At 39.5% G+C, this 27,599-nt stretch overlaps 1 protein-coding gene and 1 long non-coding RNA gene across 11 annotated transcripts in view; one reads left to right on the plus strand and one right to left on the minus strand.

The window, feature by feature from the left end:
- Positions 1-22,254, minus strand: part of LOC127685723 (uncharacterized) — an 89,990-nt gene extending 67,736 nt beyond the window's left edge. For 4 of the 5 annotated variants that reach the window (XR_007977913.1, XR_007977914.1, XR_007977912.1 and 1 more), the window contains exons 1-2: positions 21,969-22,254; positions 1,501-1,659 (exon numbers count right to left, since the gene is read on the minus strand). This is a non-coding gene — a long non-coding RNA (uncharacterized LOC127685723). The remainder of the gene's footprint in view (positions 1-1,500; positions 1,660-21,968) is intronic. The other variant, XR_007977916.1, reaches the window with a different exon arrangement.
- Positions 22,255-22,329: 75 nt separating this feature from the next.
- Positions 22,330-27,599, plus strand: part of Cdin1 (CDAN1 interacting nuclease 1) — a 194,582-nt gene continuing 189,312 nt past the window's right edge. For 3 of the 6 annotated variants that reach the window (XM_052183192.1, XM_052183193.1, XM_052183194.1), the window contains exon 1: positions 22,333-22,646. In XM_052183192.1, coding sequence (XP_052039152.1) covers positions 22,546-22,646 — 101 coding nt within the window. In that variant the 5' untranslated portion in view covers positions 22,333-22,545. Of the gene's footprint in view, positions 22,647-27,599 lie in introns of all 6 variants that reach the window. The other 3 variants (XM_052183189.1, XM_052183191.1, XM_052183190.1) reach the window with 3 other exon arrangements.

Raw genomic sequence — 27,599 nt, forward strand, 5'->3', positions numbered from 1 at the left:
CTGCCTGTCCAGTGCGTGGGCTGTATAAAGCTCTGTAGTGGGTTAGAGAAAACCAAACAGAAGCGAAGGAGTCCTTTGGATGATCTTTTGAAGCAGGGGCAAAAATGTGGCAGATGAACTCATTTTCTTTTTAGTCTTCTTGGGCTTAACAAGGACCACACGAGATTAACTGAGGGCCAGGAGAAATGGGCTTGGTAGGTCATGGAGTGGGAAGATTGCTACGAGTTCCTGGCCAGCCTGGGCTATATGACTCGAGCCTGTCTCAAAAATAAATAGGTAAGGCAACAAATTCTGTAGAATGTAAGACTCTGAGAGTAGAGTTCTTAGAAATGGATGGGATTTTTGTGAAAGCCTGAAGAGGATGCCCCACTGAGAGAGCACGAATGATTCGGGGTGCATTGTAGCTCTTCTCTTTGTAAAGGAACCATTCGATTCCACTTTCATCATTGTCAGCATAATTAACTGTTAGATGTTCTCTCCAGTATTATATTTGGAATGGAAAGAACAAAAGCACCTTGGGCCATAACAATTAAAGCATAAATTTCAGGACACTGATCAAATGATACTAGGAGCCTCCTTGAAACCTGTGACCCAAGGCTGCCCTCTGCATTGAGAAGGTCCCTGGAGCTAGAGAGCTCCGATCCCATCACAGTGCAATCCCTCTCCACTCCCCACAGCTCTGCGTGGTGGCTTATGGAAATCAAGCAACTCGAATCCTTATTGTGCTCCATACAATCTTGATTTAAACCTACTTATTCCACTATACAATTTTAAAAGTGGGCTCAATTTCAGAGGAATACTGTGAATGTTAAGATAACATATATGTGTGGTATATGTATGTTAAATACTGAATAAACACAACTTATTTCTGCAATATACAACTGTTAAAACACAATGTATATTCAATAACCATCAAGTCATTTAACTAAATTTTTGTTATTTTCTTTAAAATCTGCATTCATTAAATTTTTGTGAACACACACTCAATTCTTTATTTCCTGAAGGCATAATCCCATCCTGAGTGCTCCTCTTGTGTCTGCAATTATAACTGTACATTTTGACTTTAAGCCAAAACAATATAGTTAAAAATTTAAAGGATCAGGGATTTGAAACCAAATGATATAAGTCAAAAAGCTTTAACTAAGCAATTTAAACAAAATTCTTAACATCTATGTTTCTGAAGTATCCTTGTATTTATAAGGAAAGATTCAATAAATACATTCTAAGTACATAATCAGCAATTCAGAGATATATCAAACCCCATAGGACTACAGTATTTTTATTTATTACAATTTTTATATGCATTGGTGTTTTGCCTACATGTGTATCTGTGTGAGGATCTTAGATTCTTTCAAGCTGGAGTTATAGACAATTGTGAGCTCCCATGAGGGTGCTGGGAATTAAACCTTGGTCCTCATAAGTGCTGAGACATCAATCTCATTAGCCTCATAATATGAACCATTATTAGTGACTTCTGGACCGGGTGGTGGTGGCACTCACCTTTAATCCCAGTACTTGAGAGTCAGAGGCATCCGAATTCTTGAGTTTGAGTCCATCCTGATCTACAGAATGAATCCCAGAACAGCCAAGGTTACACAGAGAAATCTTGTCTCAGGGGAAAAATATTGACTGGAGGGTGAAGTCTGAAAGTAGACACCACTGTAATCAGTAGAAAGAATTGAGTTAGCACTTAAGAACTTTATTCTCTGTCTGCACAGAGGAGGTGGTTAGCACAGAGATGCCCTGAGCATCAGTGTGGAACTAGACCTCCTGGAATGACCTTTCTAAGCAAGAAGCTATTAAGCATAAGCAATGTCATGCAGTGCACTTCGTTACCATGCCTGAAACTCTCAGCAAGTGCTACCAAAAACAAAAATAAGATGAAGAAAAAAGAAGAATAAGTAATTGTAAGTGATTATGTATGGGAAAGTTGGGCAGCAAACAGTGCAATTCTTTCCCACTTGTTTTATTATCCTTGATGACAATAGAGAATGAAGGAGTGATGGGTGTGTGTGTGTGTGTGTGTGTGTGTGTGTACATGCACACACACATATGGGTGCATCTGTGTGAGAGAAACAGAAAGACAGAGAGACCCAGAGAGACAGAAACAGAGAGAGAGAGAGAGAGAGAGAGAGAGAGAGAGAGAGAGAGAGAGAGAGAGAAAGATTATCCTTCAGTGGAGGTAAGATAGTGGAAGTTGGTTCCTTCCTCCATCACATAGGTCCTGGAAGCACTCAGTTCGTCAGGGTTGGTGGCCATCTCACCAGTGGGAAAATGAAGTTTTTGACCAGAGGAATTGTGGGATTTCTTGGTTTAGGTTTTCTACCTCATCACTGGATCCTAAACACAAATGCTCCTTCATGAATGAATTTTAAAGCCTTTAATTAAGACATGGTCACACAAAAGCACTTGAGCTATATGACTGGCCTGTGATGGTCAGGCCATGGAATTTCTGAATCGTTTATATGAGCTGTGGAGAGCATAAGCTAGCTTTTTGATGATGAAGCCTTAGCACCAAATAGAAGTTGGAGTGTCATGGTTCTCCCCTCAGACTGCCCATTAAACATAAGGCACATACGTAGACTCGGAGCACACCACTCCCAAGTCCTCCTCGTCTTCTTTGGGTCTCATTTCATCCAGCTCTACCTCTGAATGGCTATCCTTGTCATGTGCTATTTTACCTGCCATTAATCTGTAGCTTTGGTCCTACTGCTATGTGGGGAGAATCGGGCTTTAAAAAGCAAAGAATGCTCTGGGTATATGCCCAGGAGTGGTATAGCAGGATTTCTGGAAGTGAGGTGCCCAGTTTTCTGAGGAACCGCCAGACTGATTTCCAGAGTGGTTGTACCAATTTGCAACCCCACCAGCAGTGGAGGAGTGTTCCTCTTTCTCCACACCCTCTCCAACACCTGCTGTCTCCTGAATTTTTAATCTTAGCCATTCTGACTGGTGTAAGGTGAAATCTCAGGGTTGTTTTGATTTGCATTTCCCTAATGACTAATGAAGTTGAGCATTTTTTAAGATGCTTCTCTGCCATCCAAAGTTCTTCAGGTGAGAATTCTTTGTTTAACTCTGTACCCCATTTTTTAATAGGGTTGTTTGGTTTTCTGGAGTCTAACTTCTTGAGTTCTTTATATATATTGGATATTAGCCCTCTATCTGATGTAGGATTGGCGAAGATCTTTTCCCAATTTGTTGGTTGCCGATCTGTCCTCTTGATGGTGTCCTTTGCCTTACAGAAACTCTGTAACCTTATGAGGTCCCATTTGTCAATTTTTGATCTTAGAGCATACGCTATTGGGCTATTGGTGTTCTGTTCAGAAACTTTCTCCCTGTACCGATGTCCTCAAGGGTCTTCCCCAGTTTCTTTTCTATTAGCTTCAGAGTGTCTGGCTTTATGTGGAGGTCCTTGATCCATTTGGATTTGAGCTTAGTACAAGGAGACAAGGATGGATCAATTCGCATTCTTCTGCATGCTGACCTCCAGTTGAACCAGCACCATTTGTTGAAAATTAATAAGGATACATGCTCTACTATGTTCATAGCAGCCCTATTTATAATTGTCAGATGCTGGAAAGAACCCAGGTATCCCTCAACAGAAGAGTGGATGCAAAAAATGTGGTATATCTACACAATGGAGTACTATTCAGCCATTAGAAACAATGAATTCATGAAATTCTTAGGCAAATGGATGGAGCTAGAGAACATCATACTAAGTGAGGTAACCCAGACTCAAAAGGTGAATCATGGTATGCACTCACTAATAAGTGGATATTAACCCAGAAAATTGGAATACCCAAAACATAATCCACACATCAAATGAGGTACAAGAAGAAAGGAGGAGTGGCCTCTTGTTCTGGAAAGACTCAGTGAAGCAGTGTTTGGCAAAACCAGAAAGGGGAAGTGGGAAGGGGTGAGTAGGAGGACAGGGGGAGAGAAGGGGGCTTATGGGACTTTCGGGGAGTGGGGGGGCTAGAAAAGGGGAAATCATTTGAAATGTAAATAAAAAATATATCGAATAAAAAAATGAATTAAACATAAATGACAAAAGTAAAGAACACAATAAATCAAATAACAAACATCAAAAAAAAAAAAAAAGCAAAGAATGAAGCTGGATTGGTGACAAGCACGTCTGATCCCAGCACTTGGGAAGCAGAGGCAGGTGAATCTCAGTGAATTCAACGCCACTGTGGTCCACAAAGAGAGTTCCGAGGCAGCCAGGATTACACAGAGAAACCTTGTTAGGGAAAACAAAATACAAAACAAAACTCAAAACAAAGCAGATAAGGAATGAGCTTCATAACTTCCTGGGTGGGAAGAAAACCTAGCCAGCCTATTTTTTTTTCTCTTGAAACCAAACTAAGGTCTATTAAAAATAATAATAGGACCAACACGATGACTCAGTGAGTAACTGAACCTGCTACCATGCCTGAAACATGGGTTCGAGCCTCAGGACCCAAATGGTGGAAAGATGAACAAAATTTGTCCTTTGACCTGCACTTATGTGCTACTGTACATGCGTGTGCACATGTATACATACACACACACACACGTACATTCACACAAATTTAAAAAGTAATGATGATAGCATACATATACATCCAAAATTAGTAAAAAATAAATAAATAAATAATACTCTCAAAACACACCACACATACCTGAAACTGTTTTGGAATAAGCTTTATTGTGTCTCACGGGATAAAACATACCTTCATTCCTTTCCTCCTTCTACCTACGCATGCCAATGCTGTGCCCCATGTTCAGGTTATATTGACATTTTTTTCTTTACTCTTATCTCCAAAAGAGGTCTATCCTTTTCTCCCATTTCTGGTGCTCCTCCCTCCTGTGTACACTGATGTTGCCTGTCTGTGTTCTCTCCTTCCTCACTTAACCCATCTGCTCCCCAATAATCACTGACAGTCAGAGACGGGGTGACAGAGGGGGAACGTTGTGAACATTCAGGTTTAATAGGTTTGGCTGTCACAAAAATTAACAATCTAAATTTTGAAAAATTGCTCAAGTTTGAGCACTGCCTGAACTTGATGGCACGTAAGTAATGAGCAAAAGCATTTGAAACCCTTCTAACTATTCTGTACACCTGGATATGCCCTCCAGGAAATTCTTGTTGGTGACTGCTATGTTATTTTCCCCATGCATGGCAGACAATAGTGAGGAGTTCCCACTAGTCATCTCCCATGGACCCAGCTTAGATGCTGTTAGCACAACACCAGTATTTCAACATTCCTTTGGCTTTGCCATCGCTATGTTCATTGTAAATTAAGAAGTCTGAAGCAGATCTTATCAAATCTGTGATATTGTTAAGAGCACTTCAAGGTCCTTTTAAAAACAAGAATTACTTACATCAACCTATTTTATGGCTTCATTTTCTGACTCCAAAGGACACCAAGTATACTAAAGCAATTTAACATGGCTGTAACCTACAATTTCAGCTTACCCCGAGGGGCCACTTCACCTCTTGTCTTCCTTTTCCAGACCAAATCAATAGAGGGGAATATCAAGTCAAGACATATGTCATAACTGTATCAAAGGTCAATGAGGTTTAAACAAATTGGGCTCCACTCATAAATAATTGACTCACAATTTGTACCGAAGTACGGGGTGAAATGGTGTTCACCTGAAACATATTTAAGTCTTATTCAACCTATTGTTGACACCCTGAGAACTGTAACTAAACATGTGCTTGGGTATGAAAGTCACCCATTGACAGAGATGTTCATGGAAGCAATAATTCCATAGGGAACATGAATGGTCTTCTTTGTCACAAAAGAAGGTAAGGGAGGCTGTTAGCGGTCATATTCTTAACAGTGGAGGGAGTGACAGAGTGTAAGCATTCCTGAGGTCAGCCCCATCATGAAATTTGTACCTTTGCTGAGGCATGAGTTTATGGTGCTATGAAGGAGAGGAAGAAAAGGCCGCGCTCCTCTGGATAAGGACCCCAAGCATTCAAGTATGGAGTCTGCCTTCAAGTCCTTTGTTTAGCATCCAGGAGACTGTGAGTCCAATTGGGAAGGCTTTACAGAAATCTTACAAATCTTCAGTTACAGTTCTGACAAGCTGTACATTATGCTATGAGATGGCCAATACCTGTAATTCGAAACTTTATGAACGGGAGGTAGAAAGACTGCACATTTGAAGCCAGCCTAGAATACACAGTGAATTCTAAGGCGGCCAGTTGGGCTATGGAGTAAGACCCTGCCTCAGAAACAAAACAATACAATACAAAACAAAACAAAACAAAACAAAACAAAACAAAACAAAACAAAGGAACTTCCACCAAGACCAAAACCAGAATCTCCTTAGCAGAAGCTGAGCAGGTGTGGAAACTTGAGGCATGGAATAGTCACACTCTGGAGAGAAGACTCAGGCTGATGCCACCTAAGAAGGAGCTGATTAGCAGCTCTCTGCAGGATTCCCTTTCTGTCTTGTAAGGAAGTGGAGACACAAGCAGATGCCTCAGCACTGCTGCCTCCCTGCCCTCTTCTTGTCTTGAACAATAACCAGATGCCTGCTTCTAGGACAGCCATCGTACAACTGTGAAGTAACAAGCCAGAGAATAAAAATCTAATGCACCAAGTATGGCAAAGAGAAAATTGAACTCAGGCCTTTTAAGAAGTTGTTAAACTGTCATCTATTTTTCAGCCTCGTTGTTTTGTGAAGTAATTAAACATCCCTACTGTGCAAGGCGGAAAGCAGTCCTGATGGTCACAGGGATCCATGCTAGTGTCCCTCCTTTCAAGGAATAAATTCCAGGGATTTATTATCCACTCAGGGAAACAACAAAAGGACCCGAATAGCCCTTATGACTCACAGAAAAGTGTAGAGGCCACGAGAAAAGTATAAACAAAGCGCTATAAAGATTTACAGGTGGGAATGACCTGAGCCAGATGGGGACGGTGGAACTGAAAATAAAGGAAAGGCACGGAAAGGAGAACTAGGTGGGAATCAGAGATATTTGCAGCTTTTTTTTTTTTTTGGTTGTTAACTTTTATTTTTAAAATATACACATACCTATCTGCTTTCTGTCTCTGTCTCTCTCTAACTCTCTTTCTGTCCGTGTCTGTGTCTCTCTCTCTCTCTCTCTCTGTGTGTGTGTGTGTGTGTGTGTGTGTGTGTAAGTGCGGTGCCAGCAGAAGCCAAAAGAGGGCAACAGATGCCCTGGCACCAGAGTTAGAGGTGATTGTGAACTACCCACATGGATGCTAGGAACTGAACTCAGATCTTCCGTAGAGAATTTCATGCTGTTAACCATTGAGCCACCTTGCCAGCCCCAAAGCAGTACAATAGAACATGTGATTTGAACCCTGTAGATATTTGTTCCTCTTGAAGGTTTCAGTTATTGAAAGTTAAACTTTCATTAAGAAGCTGGAGCAGGGGAAATCAAGAATTTAGTAGTAATTTATTTCAGGAAATTAGTGTCATACATACATCATAGCTTATCTCAATGAGGGAAGCCACATTAACTTTCCAGTCCATATCATGGGCCAACGAAACGGGGCTCATTCCACTAGTCAGTCTGATTGTGTGCTGCCTGCTTAATAACTGTGATAAGGAAAAAAGAAAGTAGGGTTGGAGAGGTGGCTGTGTGGTTGAGAGTACTGGCTACTCTTGGAGAGAACCCAGGTTTGAGTTCCAGCACCCACATGATGGTTCACAACCACAATGCCCTCTTTTGACACGCACTGGCACTTGGTATACATCTGATACTCAGATATCTGTGTAGGAAAGACATGCAAATATATGAGCATTTAAAAAAACTGAAATAGAAAGAAAAAAGAGAAAGAATTAACATCAGTAGCCTCCCAGCCTGCCTGTCTTTCTGGGCTCTAGCAATCACCTCCTTCCAGATGGAGAGCATGGTTCTGCTCTTTGGTGACGAATTAGAATCACATTCCAGGCAAAACGTTGCCATGCTTCACACCATGGGATTATCACCTTTCATTCAACAAGTGTGTCTAATTTTCACACTGTTGATGAGAAAGCAATAAATTAAAGACATAAAATCAGCTACAAGTTGAATAGAAGAAATCCACTCTTAGATAGATTTTTAAAAGCTCTCACCATTCCATTATGTTGCTTTTGGTTATGATCAAACCCATTCCTTTCTCTGTGGTCTACATGTACAATATGTCAAAACTATATTCTTTCTCGCCTTCAAAGACACCAAACCATCCAAGTTGATTTATCCATACTCAAAGTGAGGCCTCTGTAAATTTGAAGTTCACATCTCTCCTCTATATCACTTTCCCCATTTCAACAAAAGAAAATCTCAAAAATATTTTGAAATGAAACATGTTAAAATTTAGGGAACATAGGAAAAGCAGTGTTCAGAGAGAAATACTTAACTATAAACAGTGTTATGAAATAAGTCCTTTTGTCAATGAGTTAAATTCCCAAGTCAAGAAATGAAGAGAAGAGAGGACAGATAACCAGAAAGCAAGAAGGAGAAAAAGAATAAAAATATTAGAGTTGAGAATAAATAGAGAAGAGCAAAAAATAAATAAAATTAAAGTTCTTTGAGTACTCAGAAGGCAGAGGCAGGAGGATCTCTACAAATTCAAGGCTAGCCCCGTCAACATAGTGAGTTCCAGACCAGCCAAAGCTACAGTGAGATCTCTTAGTCCCTCAACCCCCCCCCCAAAAGTTATTTGAAAAGATTAAGAAAAATTGATGAACTTTTAGAATGAAAAAACCAGATAATAGTTAGATTATTAAAATCAGCAAAAAAACTTACTTCAATATGTAGGCATGTTGAAATTACTAGCTGATATTATCTTCTAAGGTCTGATGTTTGATCAACTAAGTAGATACTATTATTAATTCAGATTATGGCTAGAGACAGACACAAGCAATGGAGAGATTAATTTACCAAAGTACCCACAGCTCTTTACCTAAGGAACCAGGTAAAGACCTAAAATGGGGCAGTGTAGAAGCCAAATCCTCCTATCTGCCCTTTATCATTCTATGTCATGACTTTTCTTTGATGTAGTCCAAATGCTTCAAAAGAGCCTATTTCTGCCCTTACCAAAAACAACAAAGATGATAAAACACTTCTCAAATCTTCTTTGAGTGCAACAGAAAAATAAATTGCACTTACATTATATATGTATGTGTGATATTAAATTTTCATCCTTCCCTCTGGCAACCGAAAAAATTATTTTATAAGATTTCACTACCATAAAAAGAGAGTTAATTGGGGACCGATAAAAACTGATCTCATTGTCTTCCAATGTAGTTATTACCCAGAGGCCTAAAGCAAGCCAAAGTTTACATTGCAGCAAGTGGGCAAGGACTCTGAAGACAGGTCAGTTAGCTCTTGAGACAAAGGTCAGAGTAGCAAGAACTTTTAGGGTGCCCCTGGCTTGGGTACTGGCTTGGGAGTTTAGAATATGCTTTTAATGAGGCTCATTGAGACTTCCCCAACATTAAAGGTTCATAGACAAGAAAACAAACAGATTCAGGATTCTCCTGTCAGTTCATGAATTCATTTTCTTTCTTTTTTTCTCTTTCTTTCTTTCTTTCTTTCTTTCTTTCTTTCTTTCTTTCTTTCTTTCTTTCTTTCTTTCTTTCTTTTGTGGACAATAAATGGGAATTGGTTGGAAATCCAATGTTTGTTTGTTGAGTGAAATCTCCACATTTCTGACTAGAGTAGTTTTAGCTGTAACCTCTTCTCTCAGGCATTCCAGATTCTAGCAGATTGAATCTTTTTAGGCACAGAGGAAATAGCTTATCAGTTAGGGTTTTGTCAAATACTTTCTTTGCCTTTCAACATTAGATGTTTTAATATTAGCTAAAATTTTTTTCAGTAGCTCCTATTCACTAGCCATGAAAGATCCAAAGAAGAAGAAAGAACCCACTCTTCAAGCATCTAATGGTAGATTAAGTAAAAAGAATAAAAATTGCTGGGCAGTGGTGGTACATGCCTTTAATACCAGCAGCACTCAGGAGACGGAGGCAGGTGGATCTTTGTGAGTTCCAGGCCACACTGGTCTACAGAATGAGTTCCAGGACAGCCAGGGCTACACAAAGAAACTGTTTGGGGGTGGGGTTGGGGTTGAGGGTGATGGGTTGGCATGAAGATTAAAAGCAGTAATTACAAAATAGTGGCAACCAGCCCAGGGTATATGGGGTTCTACCAGGAAACTTGTTTACAATTTTCATAGCCTTCATTCACATTTAAAAGAAAGAGAATCTCTTCCAGAAGAATATTATTCTTTCTCTACAACCTTCCTCATCTGTTGTAGACTTTAATGCTCTGTTCACCCTAAACCCAAAGTCATGTGTTGAAGTGCCACCCCTTCCAGTTTAAGAGTATTTTGAGTTGGGGCTCTGCCAATGACTTTCATCAGGAAAGTGGAGCCTTTCTGAAGGGGATTAGTGCCCTTATTGCATGAGTCTGCTCTTCCTCAGCCCTGCCTTTTAAGGGTGTATCAGGAGGTTCTACATCTCTGAGCTAGATGTATGCACTGCAAAGACACTAGACCAGCCACTGCATCTTCAACTTCCCAAGTTCTAGAACTATAGAAAAATAAATACTAGTTGTTTAAATAATAGTCTTTGGCAATTTGCTATGAGCATTCTTAGCTGAGTTTATTTATAATTTTCATTATTATAAAAAAGGCCTTCATGGTGGTTTGAATATGCTTGGCACAGGGAGTGGCACTATTAGGAAGTGTGGCCTTGTTGGAGTAGGTGCGGCCTAGTTGGAGGAAGTGTGTCATTGTAGGGTTGGGCAATGAGACCCTCCTCCTAACCACATGGGAATCAATCTCATAGTGGCCTTCAGATGAAGATATAGATCTCTCAGCTCCTCCATTGCCATGCCTGCCTAGACATTGCCATGCTCCCGCCTTGATAATGGACTGAACCTCTGAACCTGTAAGACAGCCCCAATTAAATGTTATCCTTCTAAGACTTGCCTTGGTCATGGTCTGTTCCCAGCAGTAAAACCCTAACACAGCCTTTATAAAGGTTTTGTTTTGGTGTATGGTTCTAGATCAATTTTAAAGCTACTTCTACTACTTCTAGCAAAGTCCTAAGTGACACAGATAAACCAAGGGACAGACTGAAAGCAATTATGTGTGTCTTTGGGTTTTCTAACACTTCTTAGAAAGCTAACAGTACTACCTCATGGGGTCCACAGTGACCCTATCTGATTCTAGTCACTTCCTGTTGGTCTCACCTCTGAACACCACAGTGGAATAAATTTCACCTCTTAGTACCCACAAAGCAAACTAAATATCAATTCATAAGCCCTTGCAGGGTAGGCTCAACACACCCCAACTGTATCACTGACTAATGACTACACTCATTTTTCCTAGGCCTTGGGTCTTCAATCTCACTTCCTCCTACTTCATTTTAAAAGCCTTTCTATTGTACTACTCTTCAAACTGGAGTGGCCTCATCTTGTTCCTTCCTCTCCCTTTAAACTTTTGCTTTTCTTTGCTTGTTTGGGGACAAGGTCTTGCTTTTATATCTCAGGCTGGCCTAGAATTCATTCTCTAGGGCAGGGTGGGCTAGAGGTTAAGAGTCTTCTGTCCCCGATTCCTGACTGCTTGCATTATAGGTTTATTCCACCATATCAGCTCCATTTAAGTCTTGAAACACTGAAGTCATGCCTTTTGCTCAACCATTGCCATTACAGAAAAACTACTCTAGACAAAAGTCACCAACGAGATCCCCAAAGACAATCTTCTATTGCCATCCTGGTAGATTTTCCAAAATAGGTGAACTGTTCTGATTTTTCTAAAAACCATTCCTATCTTTGACTATATCGTCCCTGTTCAAATAAAATTTCTGAAAATGTCTTTACTATATAATTTAAGTGTGTATGTATATGTGTGTGTGTGTTTGTGTGTGTGTGTGTATTCTGCACAGATCCTCATTAATCTACCTGCTTTTTTTTTTTTAGGTGAATTTTATCTCCAGAGATTTTAGACATCTTTTGATTTCTCCATGGGTGAATATTTCTTAGACATTTATACTGAAAATTTGGTTCCTTTTCCAATTTCATTCCTTTAATCAATATCCTAATGCTCTCTGTCCTTCAGTTCTACCATAATTGCCCAACTCGTTTCCAACTATTCTTTTAACCATTCTTTTATAGACTTTACATTGCTATCAGTTACCTTTCTAAAGTACAGATCTAATCATGGCATTCCTTTGTGAAATTTGCTAACAGACCTTTGTTGCATTGGCATACAATCTAAACTTCACACATGACCTACAAAGTATTGACCTGTGCTGTTGGCACTCCATGTGTTCAATGGACGTCTTTTGAAAACTGTGTTTCTAGTAAGGTACCTAATAAATGTGGTCACTAGACAGCAATGGGAGAGGTAAGTGAATAAGAATTCAAATCAAATGACAATCAGTAGGAGACAGAGAAAGATAAACTGCTGAAAGGTCTTGGGGTAAGGACCAGGCAAGAGCATGGAAGGCTGTAAAGGTCTATTCAAGTTTCCAGGAAATAATTAGGTTAGAGGTTAAAGATATCTTAACAAAATGAAACCTCAGATTCCTCTGAATCAAGGTAACAATAACAAGGTTAATTTGGTGAATTGAAAGTAAAGAGTTACAACCATGGTCTTCAAGAATCAAGAGTTAAAAATCGCCAGGCAGTGGTGGCACATGCCTGTAATCCCAGCCCTCTGGGAGGCAGAGGCAGACAGATTTCTGAGTTTGAGGCCAGCCTGGTCTACAGCATGAGTTCCAGGACAGCCAGGGCTATACAGAGAAACCCTGTCTGGAAAAAACCAAATCCGAGAGAGAGAGAGAGAGAGAGAGAGAGAGAGAGAGAGAGAGAGAGAGAGAGAGAGAGAGAGTTAAAAATCATGCTTTCAGTATAGATAAGTTGTACTTTTTTTTTGTTTTTTGTTTTTTGTCCCTCTATTCTGGATGCTCAGGAATTTACTATGTCAACCAGGCTGGCCTCAAACTCACACTGATCTATCTGCCCCTGACTGCCTTCCTGAGTGCCTGAATGCTAGGATTAAAGGTGTGTGTCACCAGGGCAGTGATTTTTTTAAATTGAAAAGAACTTTAGTAAAGATGGTGAATGAGTTCTGTGTCACGATTATGGGCATATATTCATGAAAACTTATGAAATTGTACCTTTATTCAGTGTGGTAGTGTGAGCTTTAAATCCCAGCACCCAGAAGAATATGGGAAAATAAAGCCAGAGAAAAGTGAAATTGCATTCATGCCCCTAAGGAGTGCACACCTTTAATCCCAGCACTCAGCAGGCAGTTATATATTTGTAGTGAAGTAGGAGATCTCTGTGAGTTTAAGGCCAATCTTGACTACACAGGGAGTTTCTGAACAGCCAGGATTATATGCAGAGACACTGCTGCAACAACTACAACCCGAAGAAGAAAGACACATGGAAATAAAGCCCACAACAACCCACCAACACCAAACTGGTACCATTTATAGTACATCTCAATTTTTGGTTCCCAAAAAGGACCATTTTGAAGTTAAAAAAAAAAAAAAAGACTAGGTCTTTCTCTATTATTTATCAGCTATGTACAATTAGTCAGGTTTAGTTTCTATCATTTTTCTTAACTGACATGCTGAGCCTTTCTTTCATCTTGGGCCTCAAAGGACTCTGTCTCACACGTAGCAGGAAAATAGTGAATGAGTTCTGTCGCCTCGATACTTGAATATTTGTAGTGTTTATCTAAATATACAGAAATAAATGAAGCCTGATGATGAACCTACCATGATATCTCAAAATGATTCGAGATTTTTATTGTTTGTTTATCTTTAGAAAACTTACATAGTTTCTTTTGGTGTTTAGAACTTCAGTAAAGACAGAATAGTAGGTAGACAAATGAGTCTAAACAGTGGTAGTAGTGTAGTTCTTGGAGTGATAGAGAAGATATAGAAATGGCAATAGAGGCAGGGATGGATAGAAATGTCATCTCAATGAATGAAAGCAGATTTAAATAGGCTTTGAAGTAATCTCAACTTTGAAAAAGTTGCATTTGAGATGACCACATCCTACACAGATATATGATTTTGGAACTCAATGCTAGGACAAGATTTTTTTTTTGTATTATTATACTTTGTGCACACTGCAAAAATGAAAAATAGTTCCTATCCAAGAGAAAACCAAAATGAAATTAGTCCTTTGTGGAAGTTTGAGTAGGATGACTATCAGCCTAGAGGGTTTCAGATATAACTGAACTTGAATTCAGGTCATTGGAGTATCAATTTGAGTCTTGTTGGCAAAGCAAATGGGAATTTGATACAACCAAGCAAGTTGGCATTTAGTTACTTTGCTGTCTGTCTTCCGAATACAGAAAGCTGGCATGGTACTTATGAAAGAAGAGTTCAGAAAAATAAATAAGCTGTTTCTAGTACTGTGCTATATTTCCTTTTAAATCACCATGGTAGGGATTTGATATCATTAACTATTAAGATCACCTAACTTATTCTTCTACCTCACTTCAAAGCCTAGGCTCATAAATATTAGAGGGCCTTTATTGGAGAAAATTCTTGATGCATTGCTGATGACAGCTTGGGAACCATCCATATCCAGGAAAGTGATTGTGCAACCTGCATGTATGCCACTGAAGACAGGAAGCCATGTTAGTGAAGGTCCTCTAAGGAGCAGATGCCAAGACAGAATTTGACATGAAAGAGATGAGATTTATTGGGGTTATATATCTGTGAGCAAACTGTGCAGGGGTGAGGCACACATGGGAGAACTGTTTGACCCTTAGGGGGGAAAGAAAGGAACCAGGCAGAAAGAAAAATAGGGAAGCCACAGCCAGGTAGAAGGGAGGCAGGAATTGGCTGATATTCTGAGACACACAGGGCTATGTTTAAAGGGAATGCACTAGCATTTCCCATTTTTATCATGTATCTGAAATCTTTAGGATGCTTATTATTACAGAAAGTGTGAATGACAATTACAAAGACAGTGGCATAATTCTACACTAAGCATTCCTATAGATATAAAAAAGAAATAACTAGCTACTTGGGCAAAACAAAAAAGTACAGGTGACCCAGGACAGGGACATAGATGAAGAATTTGAACATATTGCCTAGTTAAATTGTGAGTCTCAATTAGAGGATGCAAACTAGTCAGCGGTCCTGAGAAAAGTGGCATGCCAACCACTATCTTTAAATCAGAAAGGAAAGAGGGCAGCCTGTGATATAACTTAAGGACACTACGTTCTTGTTCATTTTACACAGAAAAGAAGTTTCTAAGTTAACTTAGTAGTTTCAAACTTAACAAGTTGTTGCAAAATAAAAACCATACAAAACAAAAAGTGCAAAGTGGCCATATATATCCTTTAGAGTCCCCTACTGCTGACATTTTCTATACTTGAGGTGTCAACAACTATGTCATTGCCTTATTTTGGTATGCTTTTCTTGATCACTAGGATAATCCAACTATACTGTGGATCTTTTACTATACATACTTCAATGTGTCGTTCCTAATAATAGAAAGGATATTTACTTACATTATTCACTTTTCAGGGTTTAATAAGTCAGTTATTTAAATCTCCACTAAGTTTATCCAATAAAGGAGGGTTTAGTACTATTCTGTCTTTAGTACAGGATTCACATGGGGCCAAGGGATGTATTTCATCATCTTTTCTCTAGCTTGTGTTGAACAGAAACATGAGGCAAGTAATCTTTTGAAAAATGAAATCTCGTTCGTTGTAAGATGTAAATTTTAACACAAAGTCATGGTCAGTCCTGTGCGTTGCTAATACACATGGCTTAGAACAATTCCTGGAATGTGGTATCTCTCAGGAAATGATGAGTGAATGAACAAATGAATGAAGAATGAATTTTTATGATTTTATTTAATTAAGGGAATTTGACATATGTAGCTCAAGTGCCACTTTGTAGAACTAGGTTTGTGTACATTTGTGAGGATATCAGTATGTGGAGAGCTTAAGTATCCTCAAAGATCTCACTTCTCTTACTCGGCTCATACCATTACCTTCAGCCCCTTTTCATCCCTATACTAACTTAAGCCTTTAAGCAGGCTTGGAAGAGAAATGGAAACCCAAGCTCTCCGGCTTGAAGACTAGCATCCAGAGTGCACTTAGCAATGCAAAACATTTGCTCCCTGCACCAATAACTATGACAAGTCTGGATATCCAGATATTAGCCCTTGTCATGCTAATGAAGCAAACCAAACTGGTGGCCTCTGTGGACATGCTGACTGTCAGAATGCATACAAAGGTAGGAAGCTCAGTGACACTTGACAATCACGGCTCTGTGAATGAAATGTTCTGGAAAGTTCTCCGTGAGTTACTAAAATCTCCTCTATTTCAGGACATTTAGAACATCATTCCCTCACAGAATGACAACTGGTCTTTGAAGCAGAGGAATGCCTTAGTCTCATGTAGCCATTCCAAGGGCTAGCTTGAGAGTCTGTGTTCTACCCTCAGAAACCTACTACTCTGATTCTCATAGGAAGCAAAGGTCAATTACCAAGCATTCATAAGAGATATCTTGCTCTCAGTGTAATAATGCAAATTAGTTGGAACTGGACTCAAGCTATGTTTATTGTCTGATTTTGTCTAGTAAAGAAAAAGACTTAAAACCAAGTGTCAGATTGACATCAGTGAGGCCAGTGGCAGATTATCACCTGCTGAAACTAGGGGTGTCTTGGAACACCTGAGCTTGGGTCTTAGCTATGAAAAGAATTTATATTTTTGCTGATTATAAAAAAAGAAATGGATTTTTTTAAAAAAAAGAATCCTATGTAAGCTCATATTTAAAAAATATAAATCTAAAAAAAAAAAAAAAACCTGGCTGAATTTGCAAGCCTTTTGTGCCTTAATTTCTGTATATGTCAAATAAGAATAATTATACAAGTTATAGATTCAGTAAAAAATACTTTAGATAATGATATAATGTACTTTTCATTTTCTTAAAAGAGTGGTGCCTATTATTATTAGAACTGCTATTCTTACCTAGGAAGAAATTCCTTTTCTTACCTTTCAATCACAGAGAAAGAATGGGTTATAAATCTTGACTGGCATCTTACCTTCTCTTTTGAAAGTCTAACCTAATAGGATGGCAAGAGAGGGTAATGATTTAAATGAAAAGTCTTAGCGTTAATCTCTACCTGACATATTCCTCCAATTCGTGCTTACATTGAAAGAGTGCTTATTAGGGGAAGATGATGCCCCGCCTTTCATTCCTTTTCCTTCTACCTGAGCAGAAGCCCTCTACCAGCCCAGCTCCTTTCAGTTTCTGAATATATAAATGGGAGAGAGTCCTCAGAACATGATGTATTCTTGCAGAATGGTCTTGGGGACAAGAAAATGATTGACAACTGCAGAAATTACATCTGCGTTCTGGTCCTGCAGGAAAAGGGGACACAAATTGCCTGTGAATTATCTCAGGTCCCTTATGAGCTGGAGGACAATGTTTAAGAGGTGTCAGTCTTTCCCCAACACAGGAAGTGAGTGAGCAATGGTTGTCAAACGTTTTGTTACGTATCTGTGTTGTGCCAAGAAACATCCAGGAACCCCAAAATACCACCAAGGAGCCAATCCAATGTAATCGCATTAAAGGTCCTTTACTTAAGCTCGAGTCTGGGCTCCCCACCAATCCTGACACAGCAGAAAGGTGGAGCCCTGAGCTTAGTTCCAGGCAAACATTTATAGAATGTTGCAAGAAGGGTGATTCTAATCTGGTACATATCTGATTGGAGGTGGGCATTGTGGCCTTTAACATAATTGGCTGCTTCTGGAGGCAAACCATAAACTTCAGTTTTTCTTCTGATTGGTGGTTGTTAGGAAGTGAAGTGTCAGGGGCAGCCTTGTAACCTGGGGGGGGGGGTACAGATTTATTAGGGAATGACCCGAAACTGGTGCTAGATGCAGGGTTTTATTGGGGGAGTAACCTGGAACCTGGTAGACACAGGTCTCATTGGGAGGTTGGGTAGCCTGGAAACTGCTGCCAGGTACCAGCCTGTTAGTTTACTTGAGTCCCATCTCAGGTCAGGTTCTCTAAGATAGCGTCTGAACCCAAACAATTGGTCTTTATCTCGATACAGTAAGTATTAAAGATTGCAAAGGGTTATGGTACTTTACTGAGTCCCTTTTTAACAAATCTGCCACGTGTCTTTTTTTGAATTTCACCTTTTAGTAATTCATTTTTTATCTTATTTTAATAATTTGTTCACAATAAATAGAAGAGAAAGAGGAGTTTAGTATGGATAATTTGAGAAACAGTCTTCTAGAATGTGGTTCAGTAACTAAGTAAATAGAAGCTACTTACAGTTCTTACCTTTGGTAAGTGCCCCGTGTATTTTTGATAATAAAGACCCAAAGAGGTGCCACACTGAACTGCAGGGTGATGTGGCAGCTTTGGTATGTAGTGGGTCTTGGCAAAAAACGCCATTGACGTTCCTCTGGAATCAGACCACTGATCTTACGGCCCCTTCCCACTGACTTCCATAAGGACACAGCACTTGGTTTTGCTCATTTCTGTCTGTTTACAGTTCATTTGTCTTTCTATATATTTTCTTTCCCATTTTTTCTTCAGTTATTAAGTTGAGTAGTTGCTTCCGATCTCAATAACAGTTGTTTAATCTTCATTGATTATCAGAACTTTTTAAAAATTGTTTTGAGATTAGGATAAAATGACTTGTCACTGAAAAGTGGAACACCTAGAGATTTAAGCTTTGGTTCAAAAGAGAGATGACATAGCTCATAGTTAGATTTGCTTGGGTCCAAATCACAGTTGTACAATTTAGTAGCTAGACATTCCAGGTAAACTTTCTTCAATTGTGTTTTTTTAGGTTTATTTTATAAGTGTTCTTTTTTACATGTATGTATATGCATCATATGTGTGCTTGGTGCTCATGGAGGTCAGAAGATGGCATTGGATCCCGGGAACTGGAGTTATGGATGGTTGTGAGATACCATACAAGTGCTACTAACTGAACCTGGGTCTTCTGCAAGAGCAGCGAGTGCTCTTAACTGACAAGCCATCTTTCCAACCCTGCTCCATCATCATCATCATTGTTATTATTTGGATTCAGTTTACAATATATAAGCCAGCAGCTTTACTGAACAGTGTAACTGCTGAGTTCAGTGACATAAGGTATTAATGGAATGATAATTGCCTCTCAAATGAATGATAACAGACTCTCAAAAAATTAGCATTCTTCTTTTCACGTGTTCAGTTAGTAGACTTCAATTACTGTAAAATTGTCAGTGTAAATGATGACAGAGACCCTATGAAGAGCATCAGAGTTTTCAAGATAATAAAAGTAGTATGCCTCTGGTTTTAAGAAAACATGCGTTAGATTTGGTAGAACATTTGAAAATGTGGCTGAGTCTTTCCAAGGCCATGGACTCTTGACTCTGTCTAGAACTCTGCTACAGCGGGAATAATTTTCCCAGCCATGTAACACAGCTCATTCTTAATTTTAACCCTTTGTGGTAGTACCTTTACTGAAAGGACCATATGCCTCCCAACTACACTCTATCCCTCTTTTAAAATGGTCAACATTCATATCATCCAGGAATTGGCTCAAGGACACCTGTCCAACTTCTGTCCCTGTATAGAACTGTAGGTTTTTCCAGGGTGTTAGACTAGATTCTACTTATTTTCTTCCCTTAGTATCTTTTGCTACACTTTCCTTTTTTTTTTTTTTTTTTAGGTTCTTTTTTCCCTTTCAAATGAAGATCCAACTATTCCCTTGCTTGTGCTTGGTGTCAGAACATTCAGGATAAGAGAATCCGCCAGTTTTTCTAGATTGGACATTTCATGGCCAATTCCAAACAGGTCGCTTGGCCAAGTTGGTTTCTTTTTTATTTCAGGTTTTAGTTTTGTGCTTTTATTTCACAGTTCTCCATCACTTAGAGAGGAAAGGGTATTTCTGGCTGATTGAGAAATGGGCACACACTTGAGGCATTCAGAGAAAGCCCTATAAGAAACAATAGCAAATGAAAGACAAAAGGGGATGATGAGATGAGAGCAAAATGGAAGAAGCAGGAAGAAAGGGGGCCTCACGTGCATACTCAGCCAACTGCAAGCATTTCTGTTAGGAGGGAAAAGAAACCAATTAAGTCACAAGAGAACAGTTCCACCCAGCTCTTATTTTGTACCTAATACATCATTGTCAATGAAATGATCACAGAATGCTCCATTTCTCCCAATACTAACTTTATAAACAACCAATCAGATCTGAGTTAAAATAGAAAGCTGCCTGCATGTTCAAAATAAAAACAAGAAAACAAACCTGGCCTTTTGGGTTATGAGGGCGAGGGCAGGACTAGAGCCAGGGAAGAGGAGAGTTGCTATAGAAACAACTAGTGCAAACATCCTTGAACTGATGTTTTCTATAAAACCCTGTGAACTGGAAGGAGTGAAGCTGTGAAGGGGAGAGGTATGGGGAACCAAGTGGTGTCTGCTTCTCGTCAGTCAGCTTTCATGCACAAGTCACGGCAGGGTCAGCAACAAACTAGCCAGGTGGCAACTCCAGGCTACGCTGTCATAAATAATGGTTATGTACTAATGTCACACAACCAGATCTAGATGTAAAGCATATGGGAAGGAACTTTCTGATGTAAAGATCTAGAAACTAGCACCGCTTGCTCAAGTTAGGATCCACTGTTGGTACTGAACTTTGGAAACTGTAGAGAAAATGTAATGAAAACTAGAGGGGGGAAAAGAAGCCCCTTGTGTATGATTTTTTTTTTTTTAATTTAGTTACTTAAAAGAAAAAAAACTTTACCCTTTGGGTTTAGGAGAGTGACTAGGAGATGATGTGATTACACATTGTTGAGAGGCAGCAACACAGCATACCAATTTTCACTTGAATCCCATTCTGGCTATTGACTTGTTCTCATGACCTCTTGGAAGTTCCTTGACCTTTTATGTCTTTGTTCACTCTGAACAAAGGAAGGACAGAGCGATAATGGGGACAGAACCTGCGCCAGGGGAAGTTCCTGGGATTAAGTGAGTCTTTACAAGAAATCCCACAAAGCACTAGCTAGTAAACATCCCATCCAGTTTACTTAAACCACTTGTTATTTACCTGAGGTTGTGCAGATTACCTGCAGAATGCTATGCTAAATCAATTTTTCTTGTACTATCTTATTGTTTTTATTGATGGGTGGTCATCATACACAGTGCTGATTTCACAAATATAAATTCTTTCATGCTTATGTCCATACACTCCCCAGTCTTACTGCTTTTTCAGTACTTCTCGGCATTATTCATGTACGTATGTGTATGTAGGTAAATGTGTGTGTACCTGTGATCTATGTAAAATTGAAGATCCAGAAATGAGAGGAAGCAAAAGATATTTGTTTGAGCCCTTTTTCCAGAAGTAGACATCATTTCAATCTTTAAAACTGTGTTTCTAAACCACATTTTGTTTATTCTCTCTGTTGTCTGACATCTAGGGCGATTCTGTAACGTGGCTCTATACTACCTTATTTAATCTTAAAACCAGCCTCATGAATTACAAATTTTTATAAAGTAATTGAGGCTTTGATGGATTAAAGAATTTATCAATGGGGTCTTATCTAGGCCAACCTTCCAACTTACACTTTACACCAAATGAAAGCAGTAAACCGTTTAATGCAGATTTCTTCCATTTGCTCAATGTTTAAATTTGAAGAGAACACTTAAACAATACACCCATCTTAGAAACAAAGACCAAATAAATAAATAAATAAATAAAAGAATTAGAGGAGCTGATGCTCTAGTATGTTAACTCACAAGTTCATGTTTCTATACATTATTGGTTAACAACAATTTTGGGGGCTAGGAATATACTTCTTTATATATAAGGAGGTGAAATTGATATTCTACTGGCAATTGTTTTAAGATGCAGGATTTAAGTTCTTAACAAAAACAGCATTGCTTTCCACGAGAGAGGCTTAAGATTTTTCCCAGCACAGGCCAAACTGCAGGTTTGCAGAGATCCTGTTCACTGCTTAGTTTCTGCTCACCTTGCTCCTTTGCAGGCCTTCTGTTCAGAGCTGTAGAACTGGGCGTGTCTGAAGACACATTCAAATCCCGCGCTCTGCCAGAGCACTTCCGGGTTTCCAACTCAAGGCTGGAGGAGCTCCCCTGCGACCCGGCCCGTGAATCGTGAGAAGGGTCGTCAGTGTTTCCCTCAGCTGGCAGAGTGGCTTCAATGAGCGTCTGCGTTCCGATCTCAGGGAGGAGATGCTAGGGACACCAGCCCCTAAAGACGCAAAAAGAATGCGTTCCGTAGCCGCCACTTCCTGGTTACTTTGCCCTTACCCAAGATGGCGGCGAGTTGCCTTCGTTCCGGCTTACTGCGGCTGCTCAGTACACTCTGCAGTCGCAAATAGTTCTACAGCCCGCCTCTCCTGCGGAGGTGAAGCCTGGGACGTTGCGTGTCTCCGCCCCGCGGTGCAGCTAGGGGGTGTGCTTTGGGGGGGGACATAAGGAATAGCTAAATAAGAGGAGGGTCCAGGGTCGCAACGCGCTCTGCCCTTCCCTAGCTTCTAGGCACCAAGCCTGCACGAGCCTCAAGGGTGATTTTTCCTTGGGCCCAATATGATACTAACCAAAGCCCAGTACGAGGAGATAGCCCAGTGCCTAGTGTCTGTACCGCCCACTAGGCAGAGCCTGAGGAAGCTGAAGCAGAGGTTCCCCAGGTAAGTCCCCATCTCCCCTCTCACAGCCTTTTACCTTCAGCCCAGTTCCCACCACCCTGGCAGTCAGAAGCCACGTGTCACACACAAATGGGAGGAACATAGTGACAGATTAGGGCGAAGATGATGAGAATGCTCTCTCCCTTTCACTTGCCTACCATACAGAACGTTTAATGGCTGAGGCTCCAGACCTTGGAGTTGAATCCAAGTCAACAGATGTTTATTGAAAACTTGTAAGGTATTGCGGGCGTGGGAGTGTACACATAGTAAATAGATGCTTCATAGATGACTAGTGGTTAATCCACAGATAGTAGCAGTGGATAATAATAGGTAATGGGATCTTTTCACGTAAAAACTTGATTTGGTGGTTCATCTCACTGGCTTAGACCCCCTAGAGATGGTAGATCTAGAATAAACAGGACCCTTTCCAGTTAATCACTGGTGACAAGAGGGCCCAGGCCCAAAGGGGGCCTTGTCTTGTTGACTAGGCAATGAAAAGATAATTAATAGAGTTGAGGACATTAGTGTAGGGGTCACACTCTTGAGTCTGGGCATTTGGATCTCAAGGTTTGAAGGTTTCTTATTGTGTGCATAGTATTCCCCATGGGTTTTATATTTTTCACTTTGCTGTGGAATTTTAGGACTTTCCCACCTGTTAGGAAAGATCTTTTAGAGATTATATAACAGTTTTCCATTTCAAAGATGTGAAAACTGAGACCCAATCATTACTTGAAGAACCTGTTCAAACCAACTAGGTTATCATAATTAATTTGTTAAATAATATAGAACATTTTGTACATATTTTTCTTATTCAAAACGTATTATGACATTGAGCATAGATACTTCTAATGGAGACCTTTCCTATCAATAATTCATAGCCTTTGACCATGCATCACCAGAGATATTTCATTGAGAAAGACAATTTATTGGATAATAGGTATTAATACAAATTGAAACATATCTTTTATGACTTCATATTTGTTAGACTAATTTTCCTAGACTCTAAAGAGAAAGGCTGGCCTTCCAATATTGTCCATATTTAAGGGTGATAGTATCCCTTTATAGCTATGGGATTTTATCATAGTTGCTGTTCAAGAACACAGTTGACAAGTTGGAATTTAATTATTATCATTAGTTTTTACATTCTTTCTATGAACAGTAAAATGAATAGTGGGTGCCCATCCAGGGGGAAAGGTATAAGATGTGGGTGTATATCACATGTATGCTATATAGTATATAGAATGTATTATATCATATGTGTATATATTGCTTGGGAGTTTTGGAGTTTTTTTGATACTTGCTATCATTATGTGCATATATTACTACTTTCAAAAAACCATTATTGTATATGTATGTATTTGGATCCACATGTGTCAAGGTGTGTGTGTGTATAGATCAGAAGACAATTTGGAGTTGTTTCTCTCCTTCCATCAAATGGGTCTGGCAATGGAATTCTTGTAGTTAGGCTTGGTGGCAAGTGCTTTGACCCATTAAACCATTTCACCTGCCCCACCATTAAAATAAATGTGTGTGTATACATTTGAGGCATGGTTGTATATATTTGCAAATTTCTTTAAGCTCTGCCTTTACCACAAGAAGCTGCATCTATTTTTATATTTAACTGGTTGTTATACATTGCTGATAAGAGTATAAGGGAAGAGACTGGAAAAAAATGCTCACTGATGAAAGTACTTGCTATGCAGGTATGCAGACTTGAATTTGGATCCTATTGAATGTGGCCTCTTCTGGTTCCATATCTCCTAGGCATCTTGGCCAAGGTCACGTGCTTTGGCTTCTTTGAGCCTCCCCCTTCCCTTGTCTCTAGGACTTCCTAGAGATTCCCCACCCACATCCAACATCCACCCTACCCCCAGGGTAGCTGTAGATTTCCATAGGCTCTCTTGGCCCTCTGAGCCTCTCTCCTGTCTCTCCCCATGGACTATTTTTCCTTGACTGGTGGGTGATATGAGAGGGTTTAGCCCACCCCCTTGGTGGTCTTGCATTGTGTAAGAAAACAAACTGAGCAAGCCTGTAAGCATTGTCTTTCCTTGGTCTCTGCTTTAGTTCCTGTTTGTAGATTCCTGCTCTAATCTTCCTTTGTGATGATCTGCAACTATAAGCGGAAATAAACTCTTTCCTCCTCTAGGTGCCTCTTTGGTCCCAGTGTTTTATTGTAGCAATAGAAAGCAAACTAACACATGGGCTATTGCTGTGACACACCTGACCGACCATGTTGTTATGAGAAGGGTTGTAATGGAAGCTCTAGCTGTGAATAGGTCATGGAGAGACCCTGTCTTAAAAAATATAAAGGCCGGGCGGTGGTGGCGCACGCCTGTAATCCCAGCACTCTGGGAGGCAGAGGCAGGCGGATTTCTGAGTTCGAGGCCAGCCTGGTCTACAAAGTGAGTTCCAGGACAGCCAGGGCTATACAGAGAAACCCTCTCTCGAAAAAAAACCAAATACAAAAAAACAATACAAAAAAAAATATAAAGAACCATAGGAGAAGATATCAGATGTGCCATCAAATGTACAAATGTACATCAAATGCATGCATGAGTGTACCTGCAGGCATGTGGTCATATACACGTATACATCACCACAGAAAAAGAAAGAAAGAAATAACAAGAAACTCTAGCCTCATATGTAGTTGCAAAAGAAAAGAGTAACTTAATAGGCTATTTAGATAACTGTGGATTCAAAAACAAAGCAAACCCACTGTGGTGTTTTATCACACAAAACCTAGCAAATGCTAGTTTCTTGAAGGCTGACTGTAATGTGGGGTAAGAAACTCATCCAACACTTGTCACCTTTCTACATTGTAACCCGGAGGCCTGTTTTGAACTTCAATGGGTCTTTTACCTATGCAATATTGATTCGAACTATACAAACCTTCAAAATGTTGTCACCTTTCATTCTATTGTATGAAAAAAAATCACATTTGCTAATCTCATCAGTGATCTCATTAGAAGTCTGTAAGATTTGAAGCTATCAAGCTCTAGTGATGGATATGAGCTTTCTAATATTTGAATTTTCCCTTGAAAGCTCAAATTTTACCATTGGCAACACATGCTATTAGTTGTTTTCCTTGAAATGACAGGCTCACGTCATTTGTATCTGAGAAAAAACGTTTGCCAGATACCCAAATCTGAGTAATCATATTTCATTCATTGTTTATTCAAGTAAGAATTGTATTCCTTGGGAAAAATGGCTAGCTCAGCTCTCAGTCAGGTGAGTTCCTCCACAGAGACACCACGATGTCTTGCTAAATGGTCTTTGTATTGACTTCTAAATTCAGCATACAGAATTTTAAGAGGATGTGGTTTAATATCACTAACTAGCGAATATTCTATAGTGAAATAGCCATTTTATTTTTTTAAGCTGAGTGGACATGAGTTTGAATATGGCTGTAGTGTCCTAGCCTCAATTTGTTGTTAGATGTAAGTTAAAGAATTGAGTGAGGGTTGGGTTATTTGAGGCACTCAAGGGAGGGTGACTGGAAGGGGATGGAAAGGGGAAAGTGAGACTTGGAAATTTATCTACTGTAGTATATAATAGGCACAAATATCAATAGTAGAATAGAAAGAGAAGTAATATTTTATATTTTTTATTAAAAAAATAGATTTGACCTTGTAGATCCTGAGAGGGACTTGGGGACTCCAGGAGACTATTGGTTACATTTGAACGAAACCACTGACTGAGGTCAAAGCATATTTATTTCTGAAGGCTGTTGATAGGTATGGACAAGTGACTTCCAAGATGATTGCTAATTTTTTCACCCGAAGAATATCTGTCTCTCCAACTCTTGCCAGCATTATTTAACCTTTACTGTGTTGGGTTAAGAATGAATTCTGACAATTTGAGCTTACATTAGATTCTTTTTTTCTTTTCTTTCCATTTCTCAGGATCAAATTGAGGTTTTTATCCAAGCAAGAATATATCTTTGGGCTATAACTGCACTTAGTGTTTCTAAAATTACAATAAGTTGTAAGTTATGTATAATTTTTGTTTGTTTAATTTTCCTTTTACATTAATGGAGCCACTTAGTGTTCTGTGCCTATCTTTCTGTGGGAGTATTTGTTTTTATGAAATTATTATTTGTTGGATGTGCTTGTGTTAAAGATGTTGCTTTTTTTTATGTCTTTTTTGTTGTAGATGTTTTCTAGTTTGCCTTTAAGTATTCTGATTTTAACTCCCTTAAATTTCAATTTATGCTTCTCTTTCCTTTTTTTTTTTTTTTTTTTTTTTTTTCTGAGACTGGGTTTCTCTGTATAGCTCTGGCTGTCCCAGAACTCACTCTGTAGATGAGTTCGAACTCAGAAATCCCCCTGCCTCTGCCTCCCAAGTGCTGGGATTAAAGGTGTGCACCACCAGAGCCCCCACAGCTCTTTCCTTTGTTTTTGTTTTTGTATTTTAGATTTTTGAGATAGAGTCTGTTTTACTCTGGCTGTCTACTCCCTCTGTAGACCAGCCTGGCCTTGAACTCACAGAGCTTTGCTTCCCAAGTACTGGGATTAAAGGTGTGTGGGGGTGGGGGTGGGGTGGGAACCTGGCTCCTTTGTCTCATTCCTAGGCTCTCACTTTGCAGACCAGGCTAGGATTAAAAACTTACGTGCTACCACTCCTGGCTCATCCTTAAATTCTTTGTTTGTTTGTTTGTTTGTTGAGACAAAATTTCCCTGGCTGTCCTTGAATTCCCCTTGTAGACCAGGGTGGCTTTGAACTCCTAGCTCAGTCTCTGGAGTGCTGGACTAAGGCTCCCATGCACAGCTTTACACGCCTAGTATTCTCAGTTGCAGTTCATTTTGATATCTGCTTAGAGGCATACATGTAAGTTTTCCCCAGTACTAATTTTATTTCTATGCCATGCTTCCTAAGGGAAGCCCTACTTCACTGAAATTGCAAAATTATGTCATTTCAAGCCATCTCAAAGAATTTAGGCACTCCTTTTTGCATGTC

This window comes from Apodemus sylvaticus, chromosome 5, assembly GCF_947179515.1.
Source record: "Apodemus sylvaticus chromosome 5, mApoSyl1.1, whole genome shotgun sequence".
Taxonomy (NCBI): Eukaryota; Metazoa; Chordata; class Mammalia; order Rodentia; family Muridae; genus Apodemus; species Apodemus sylvaticus.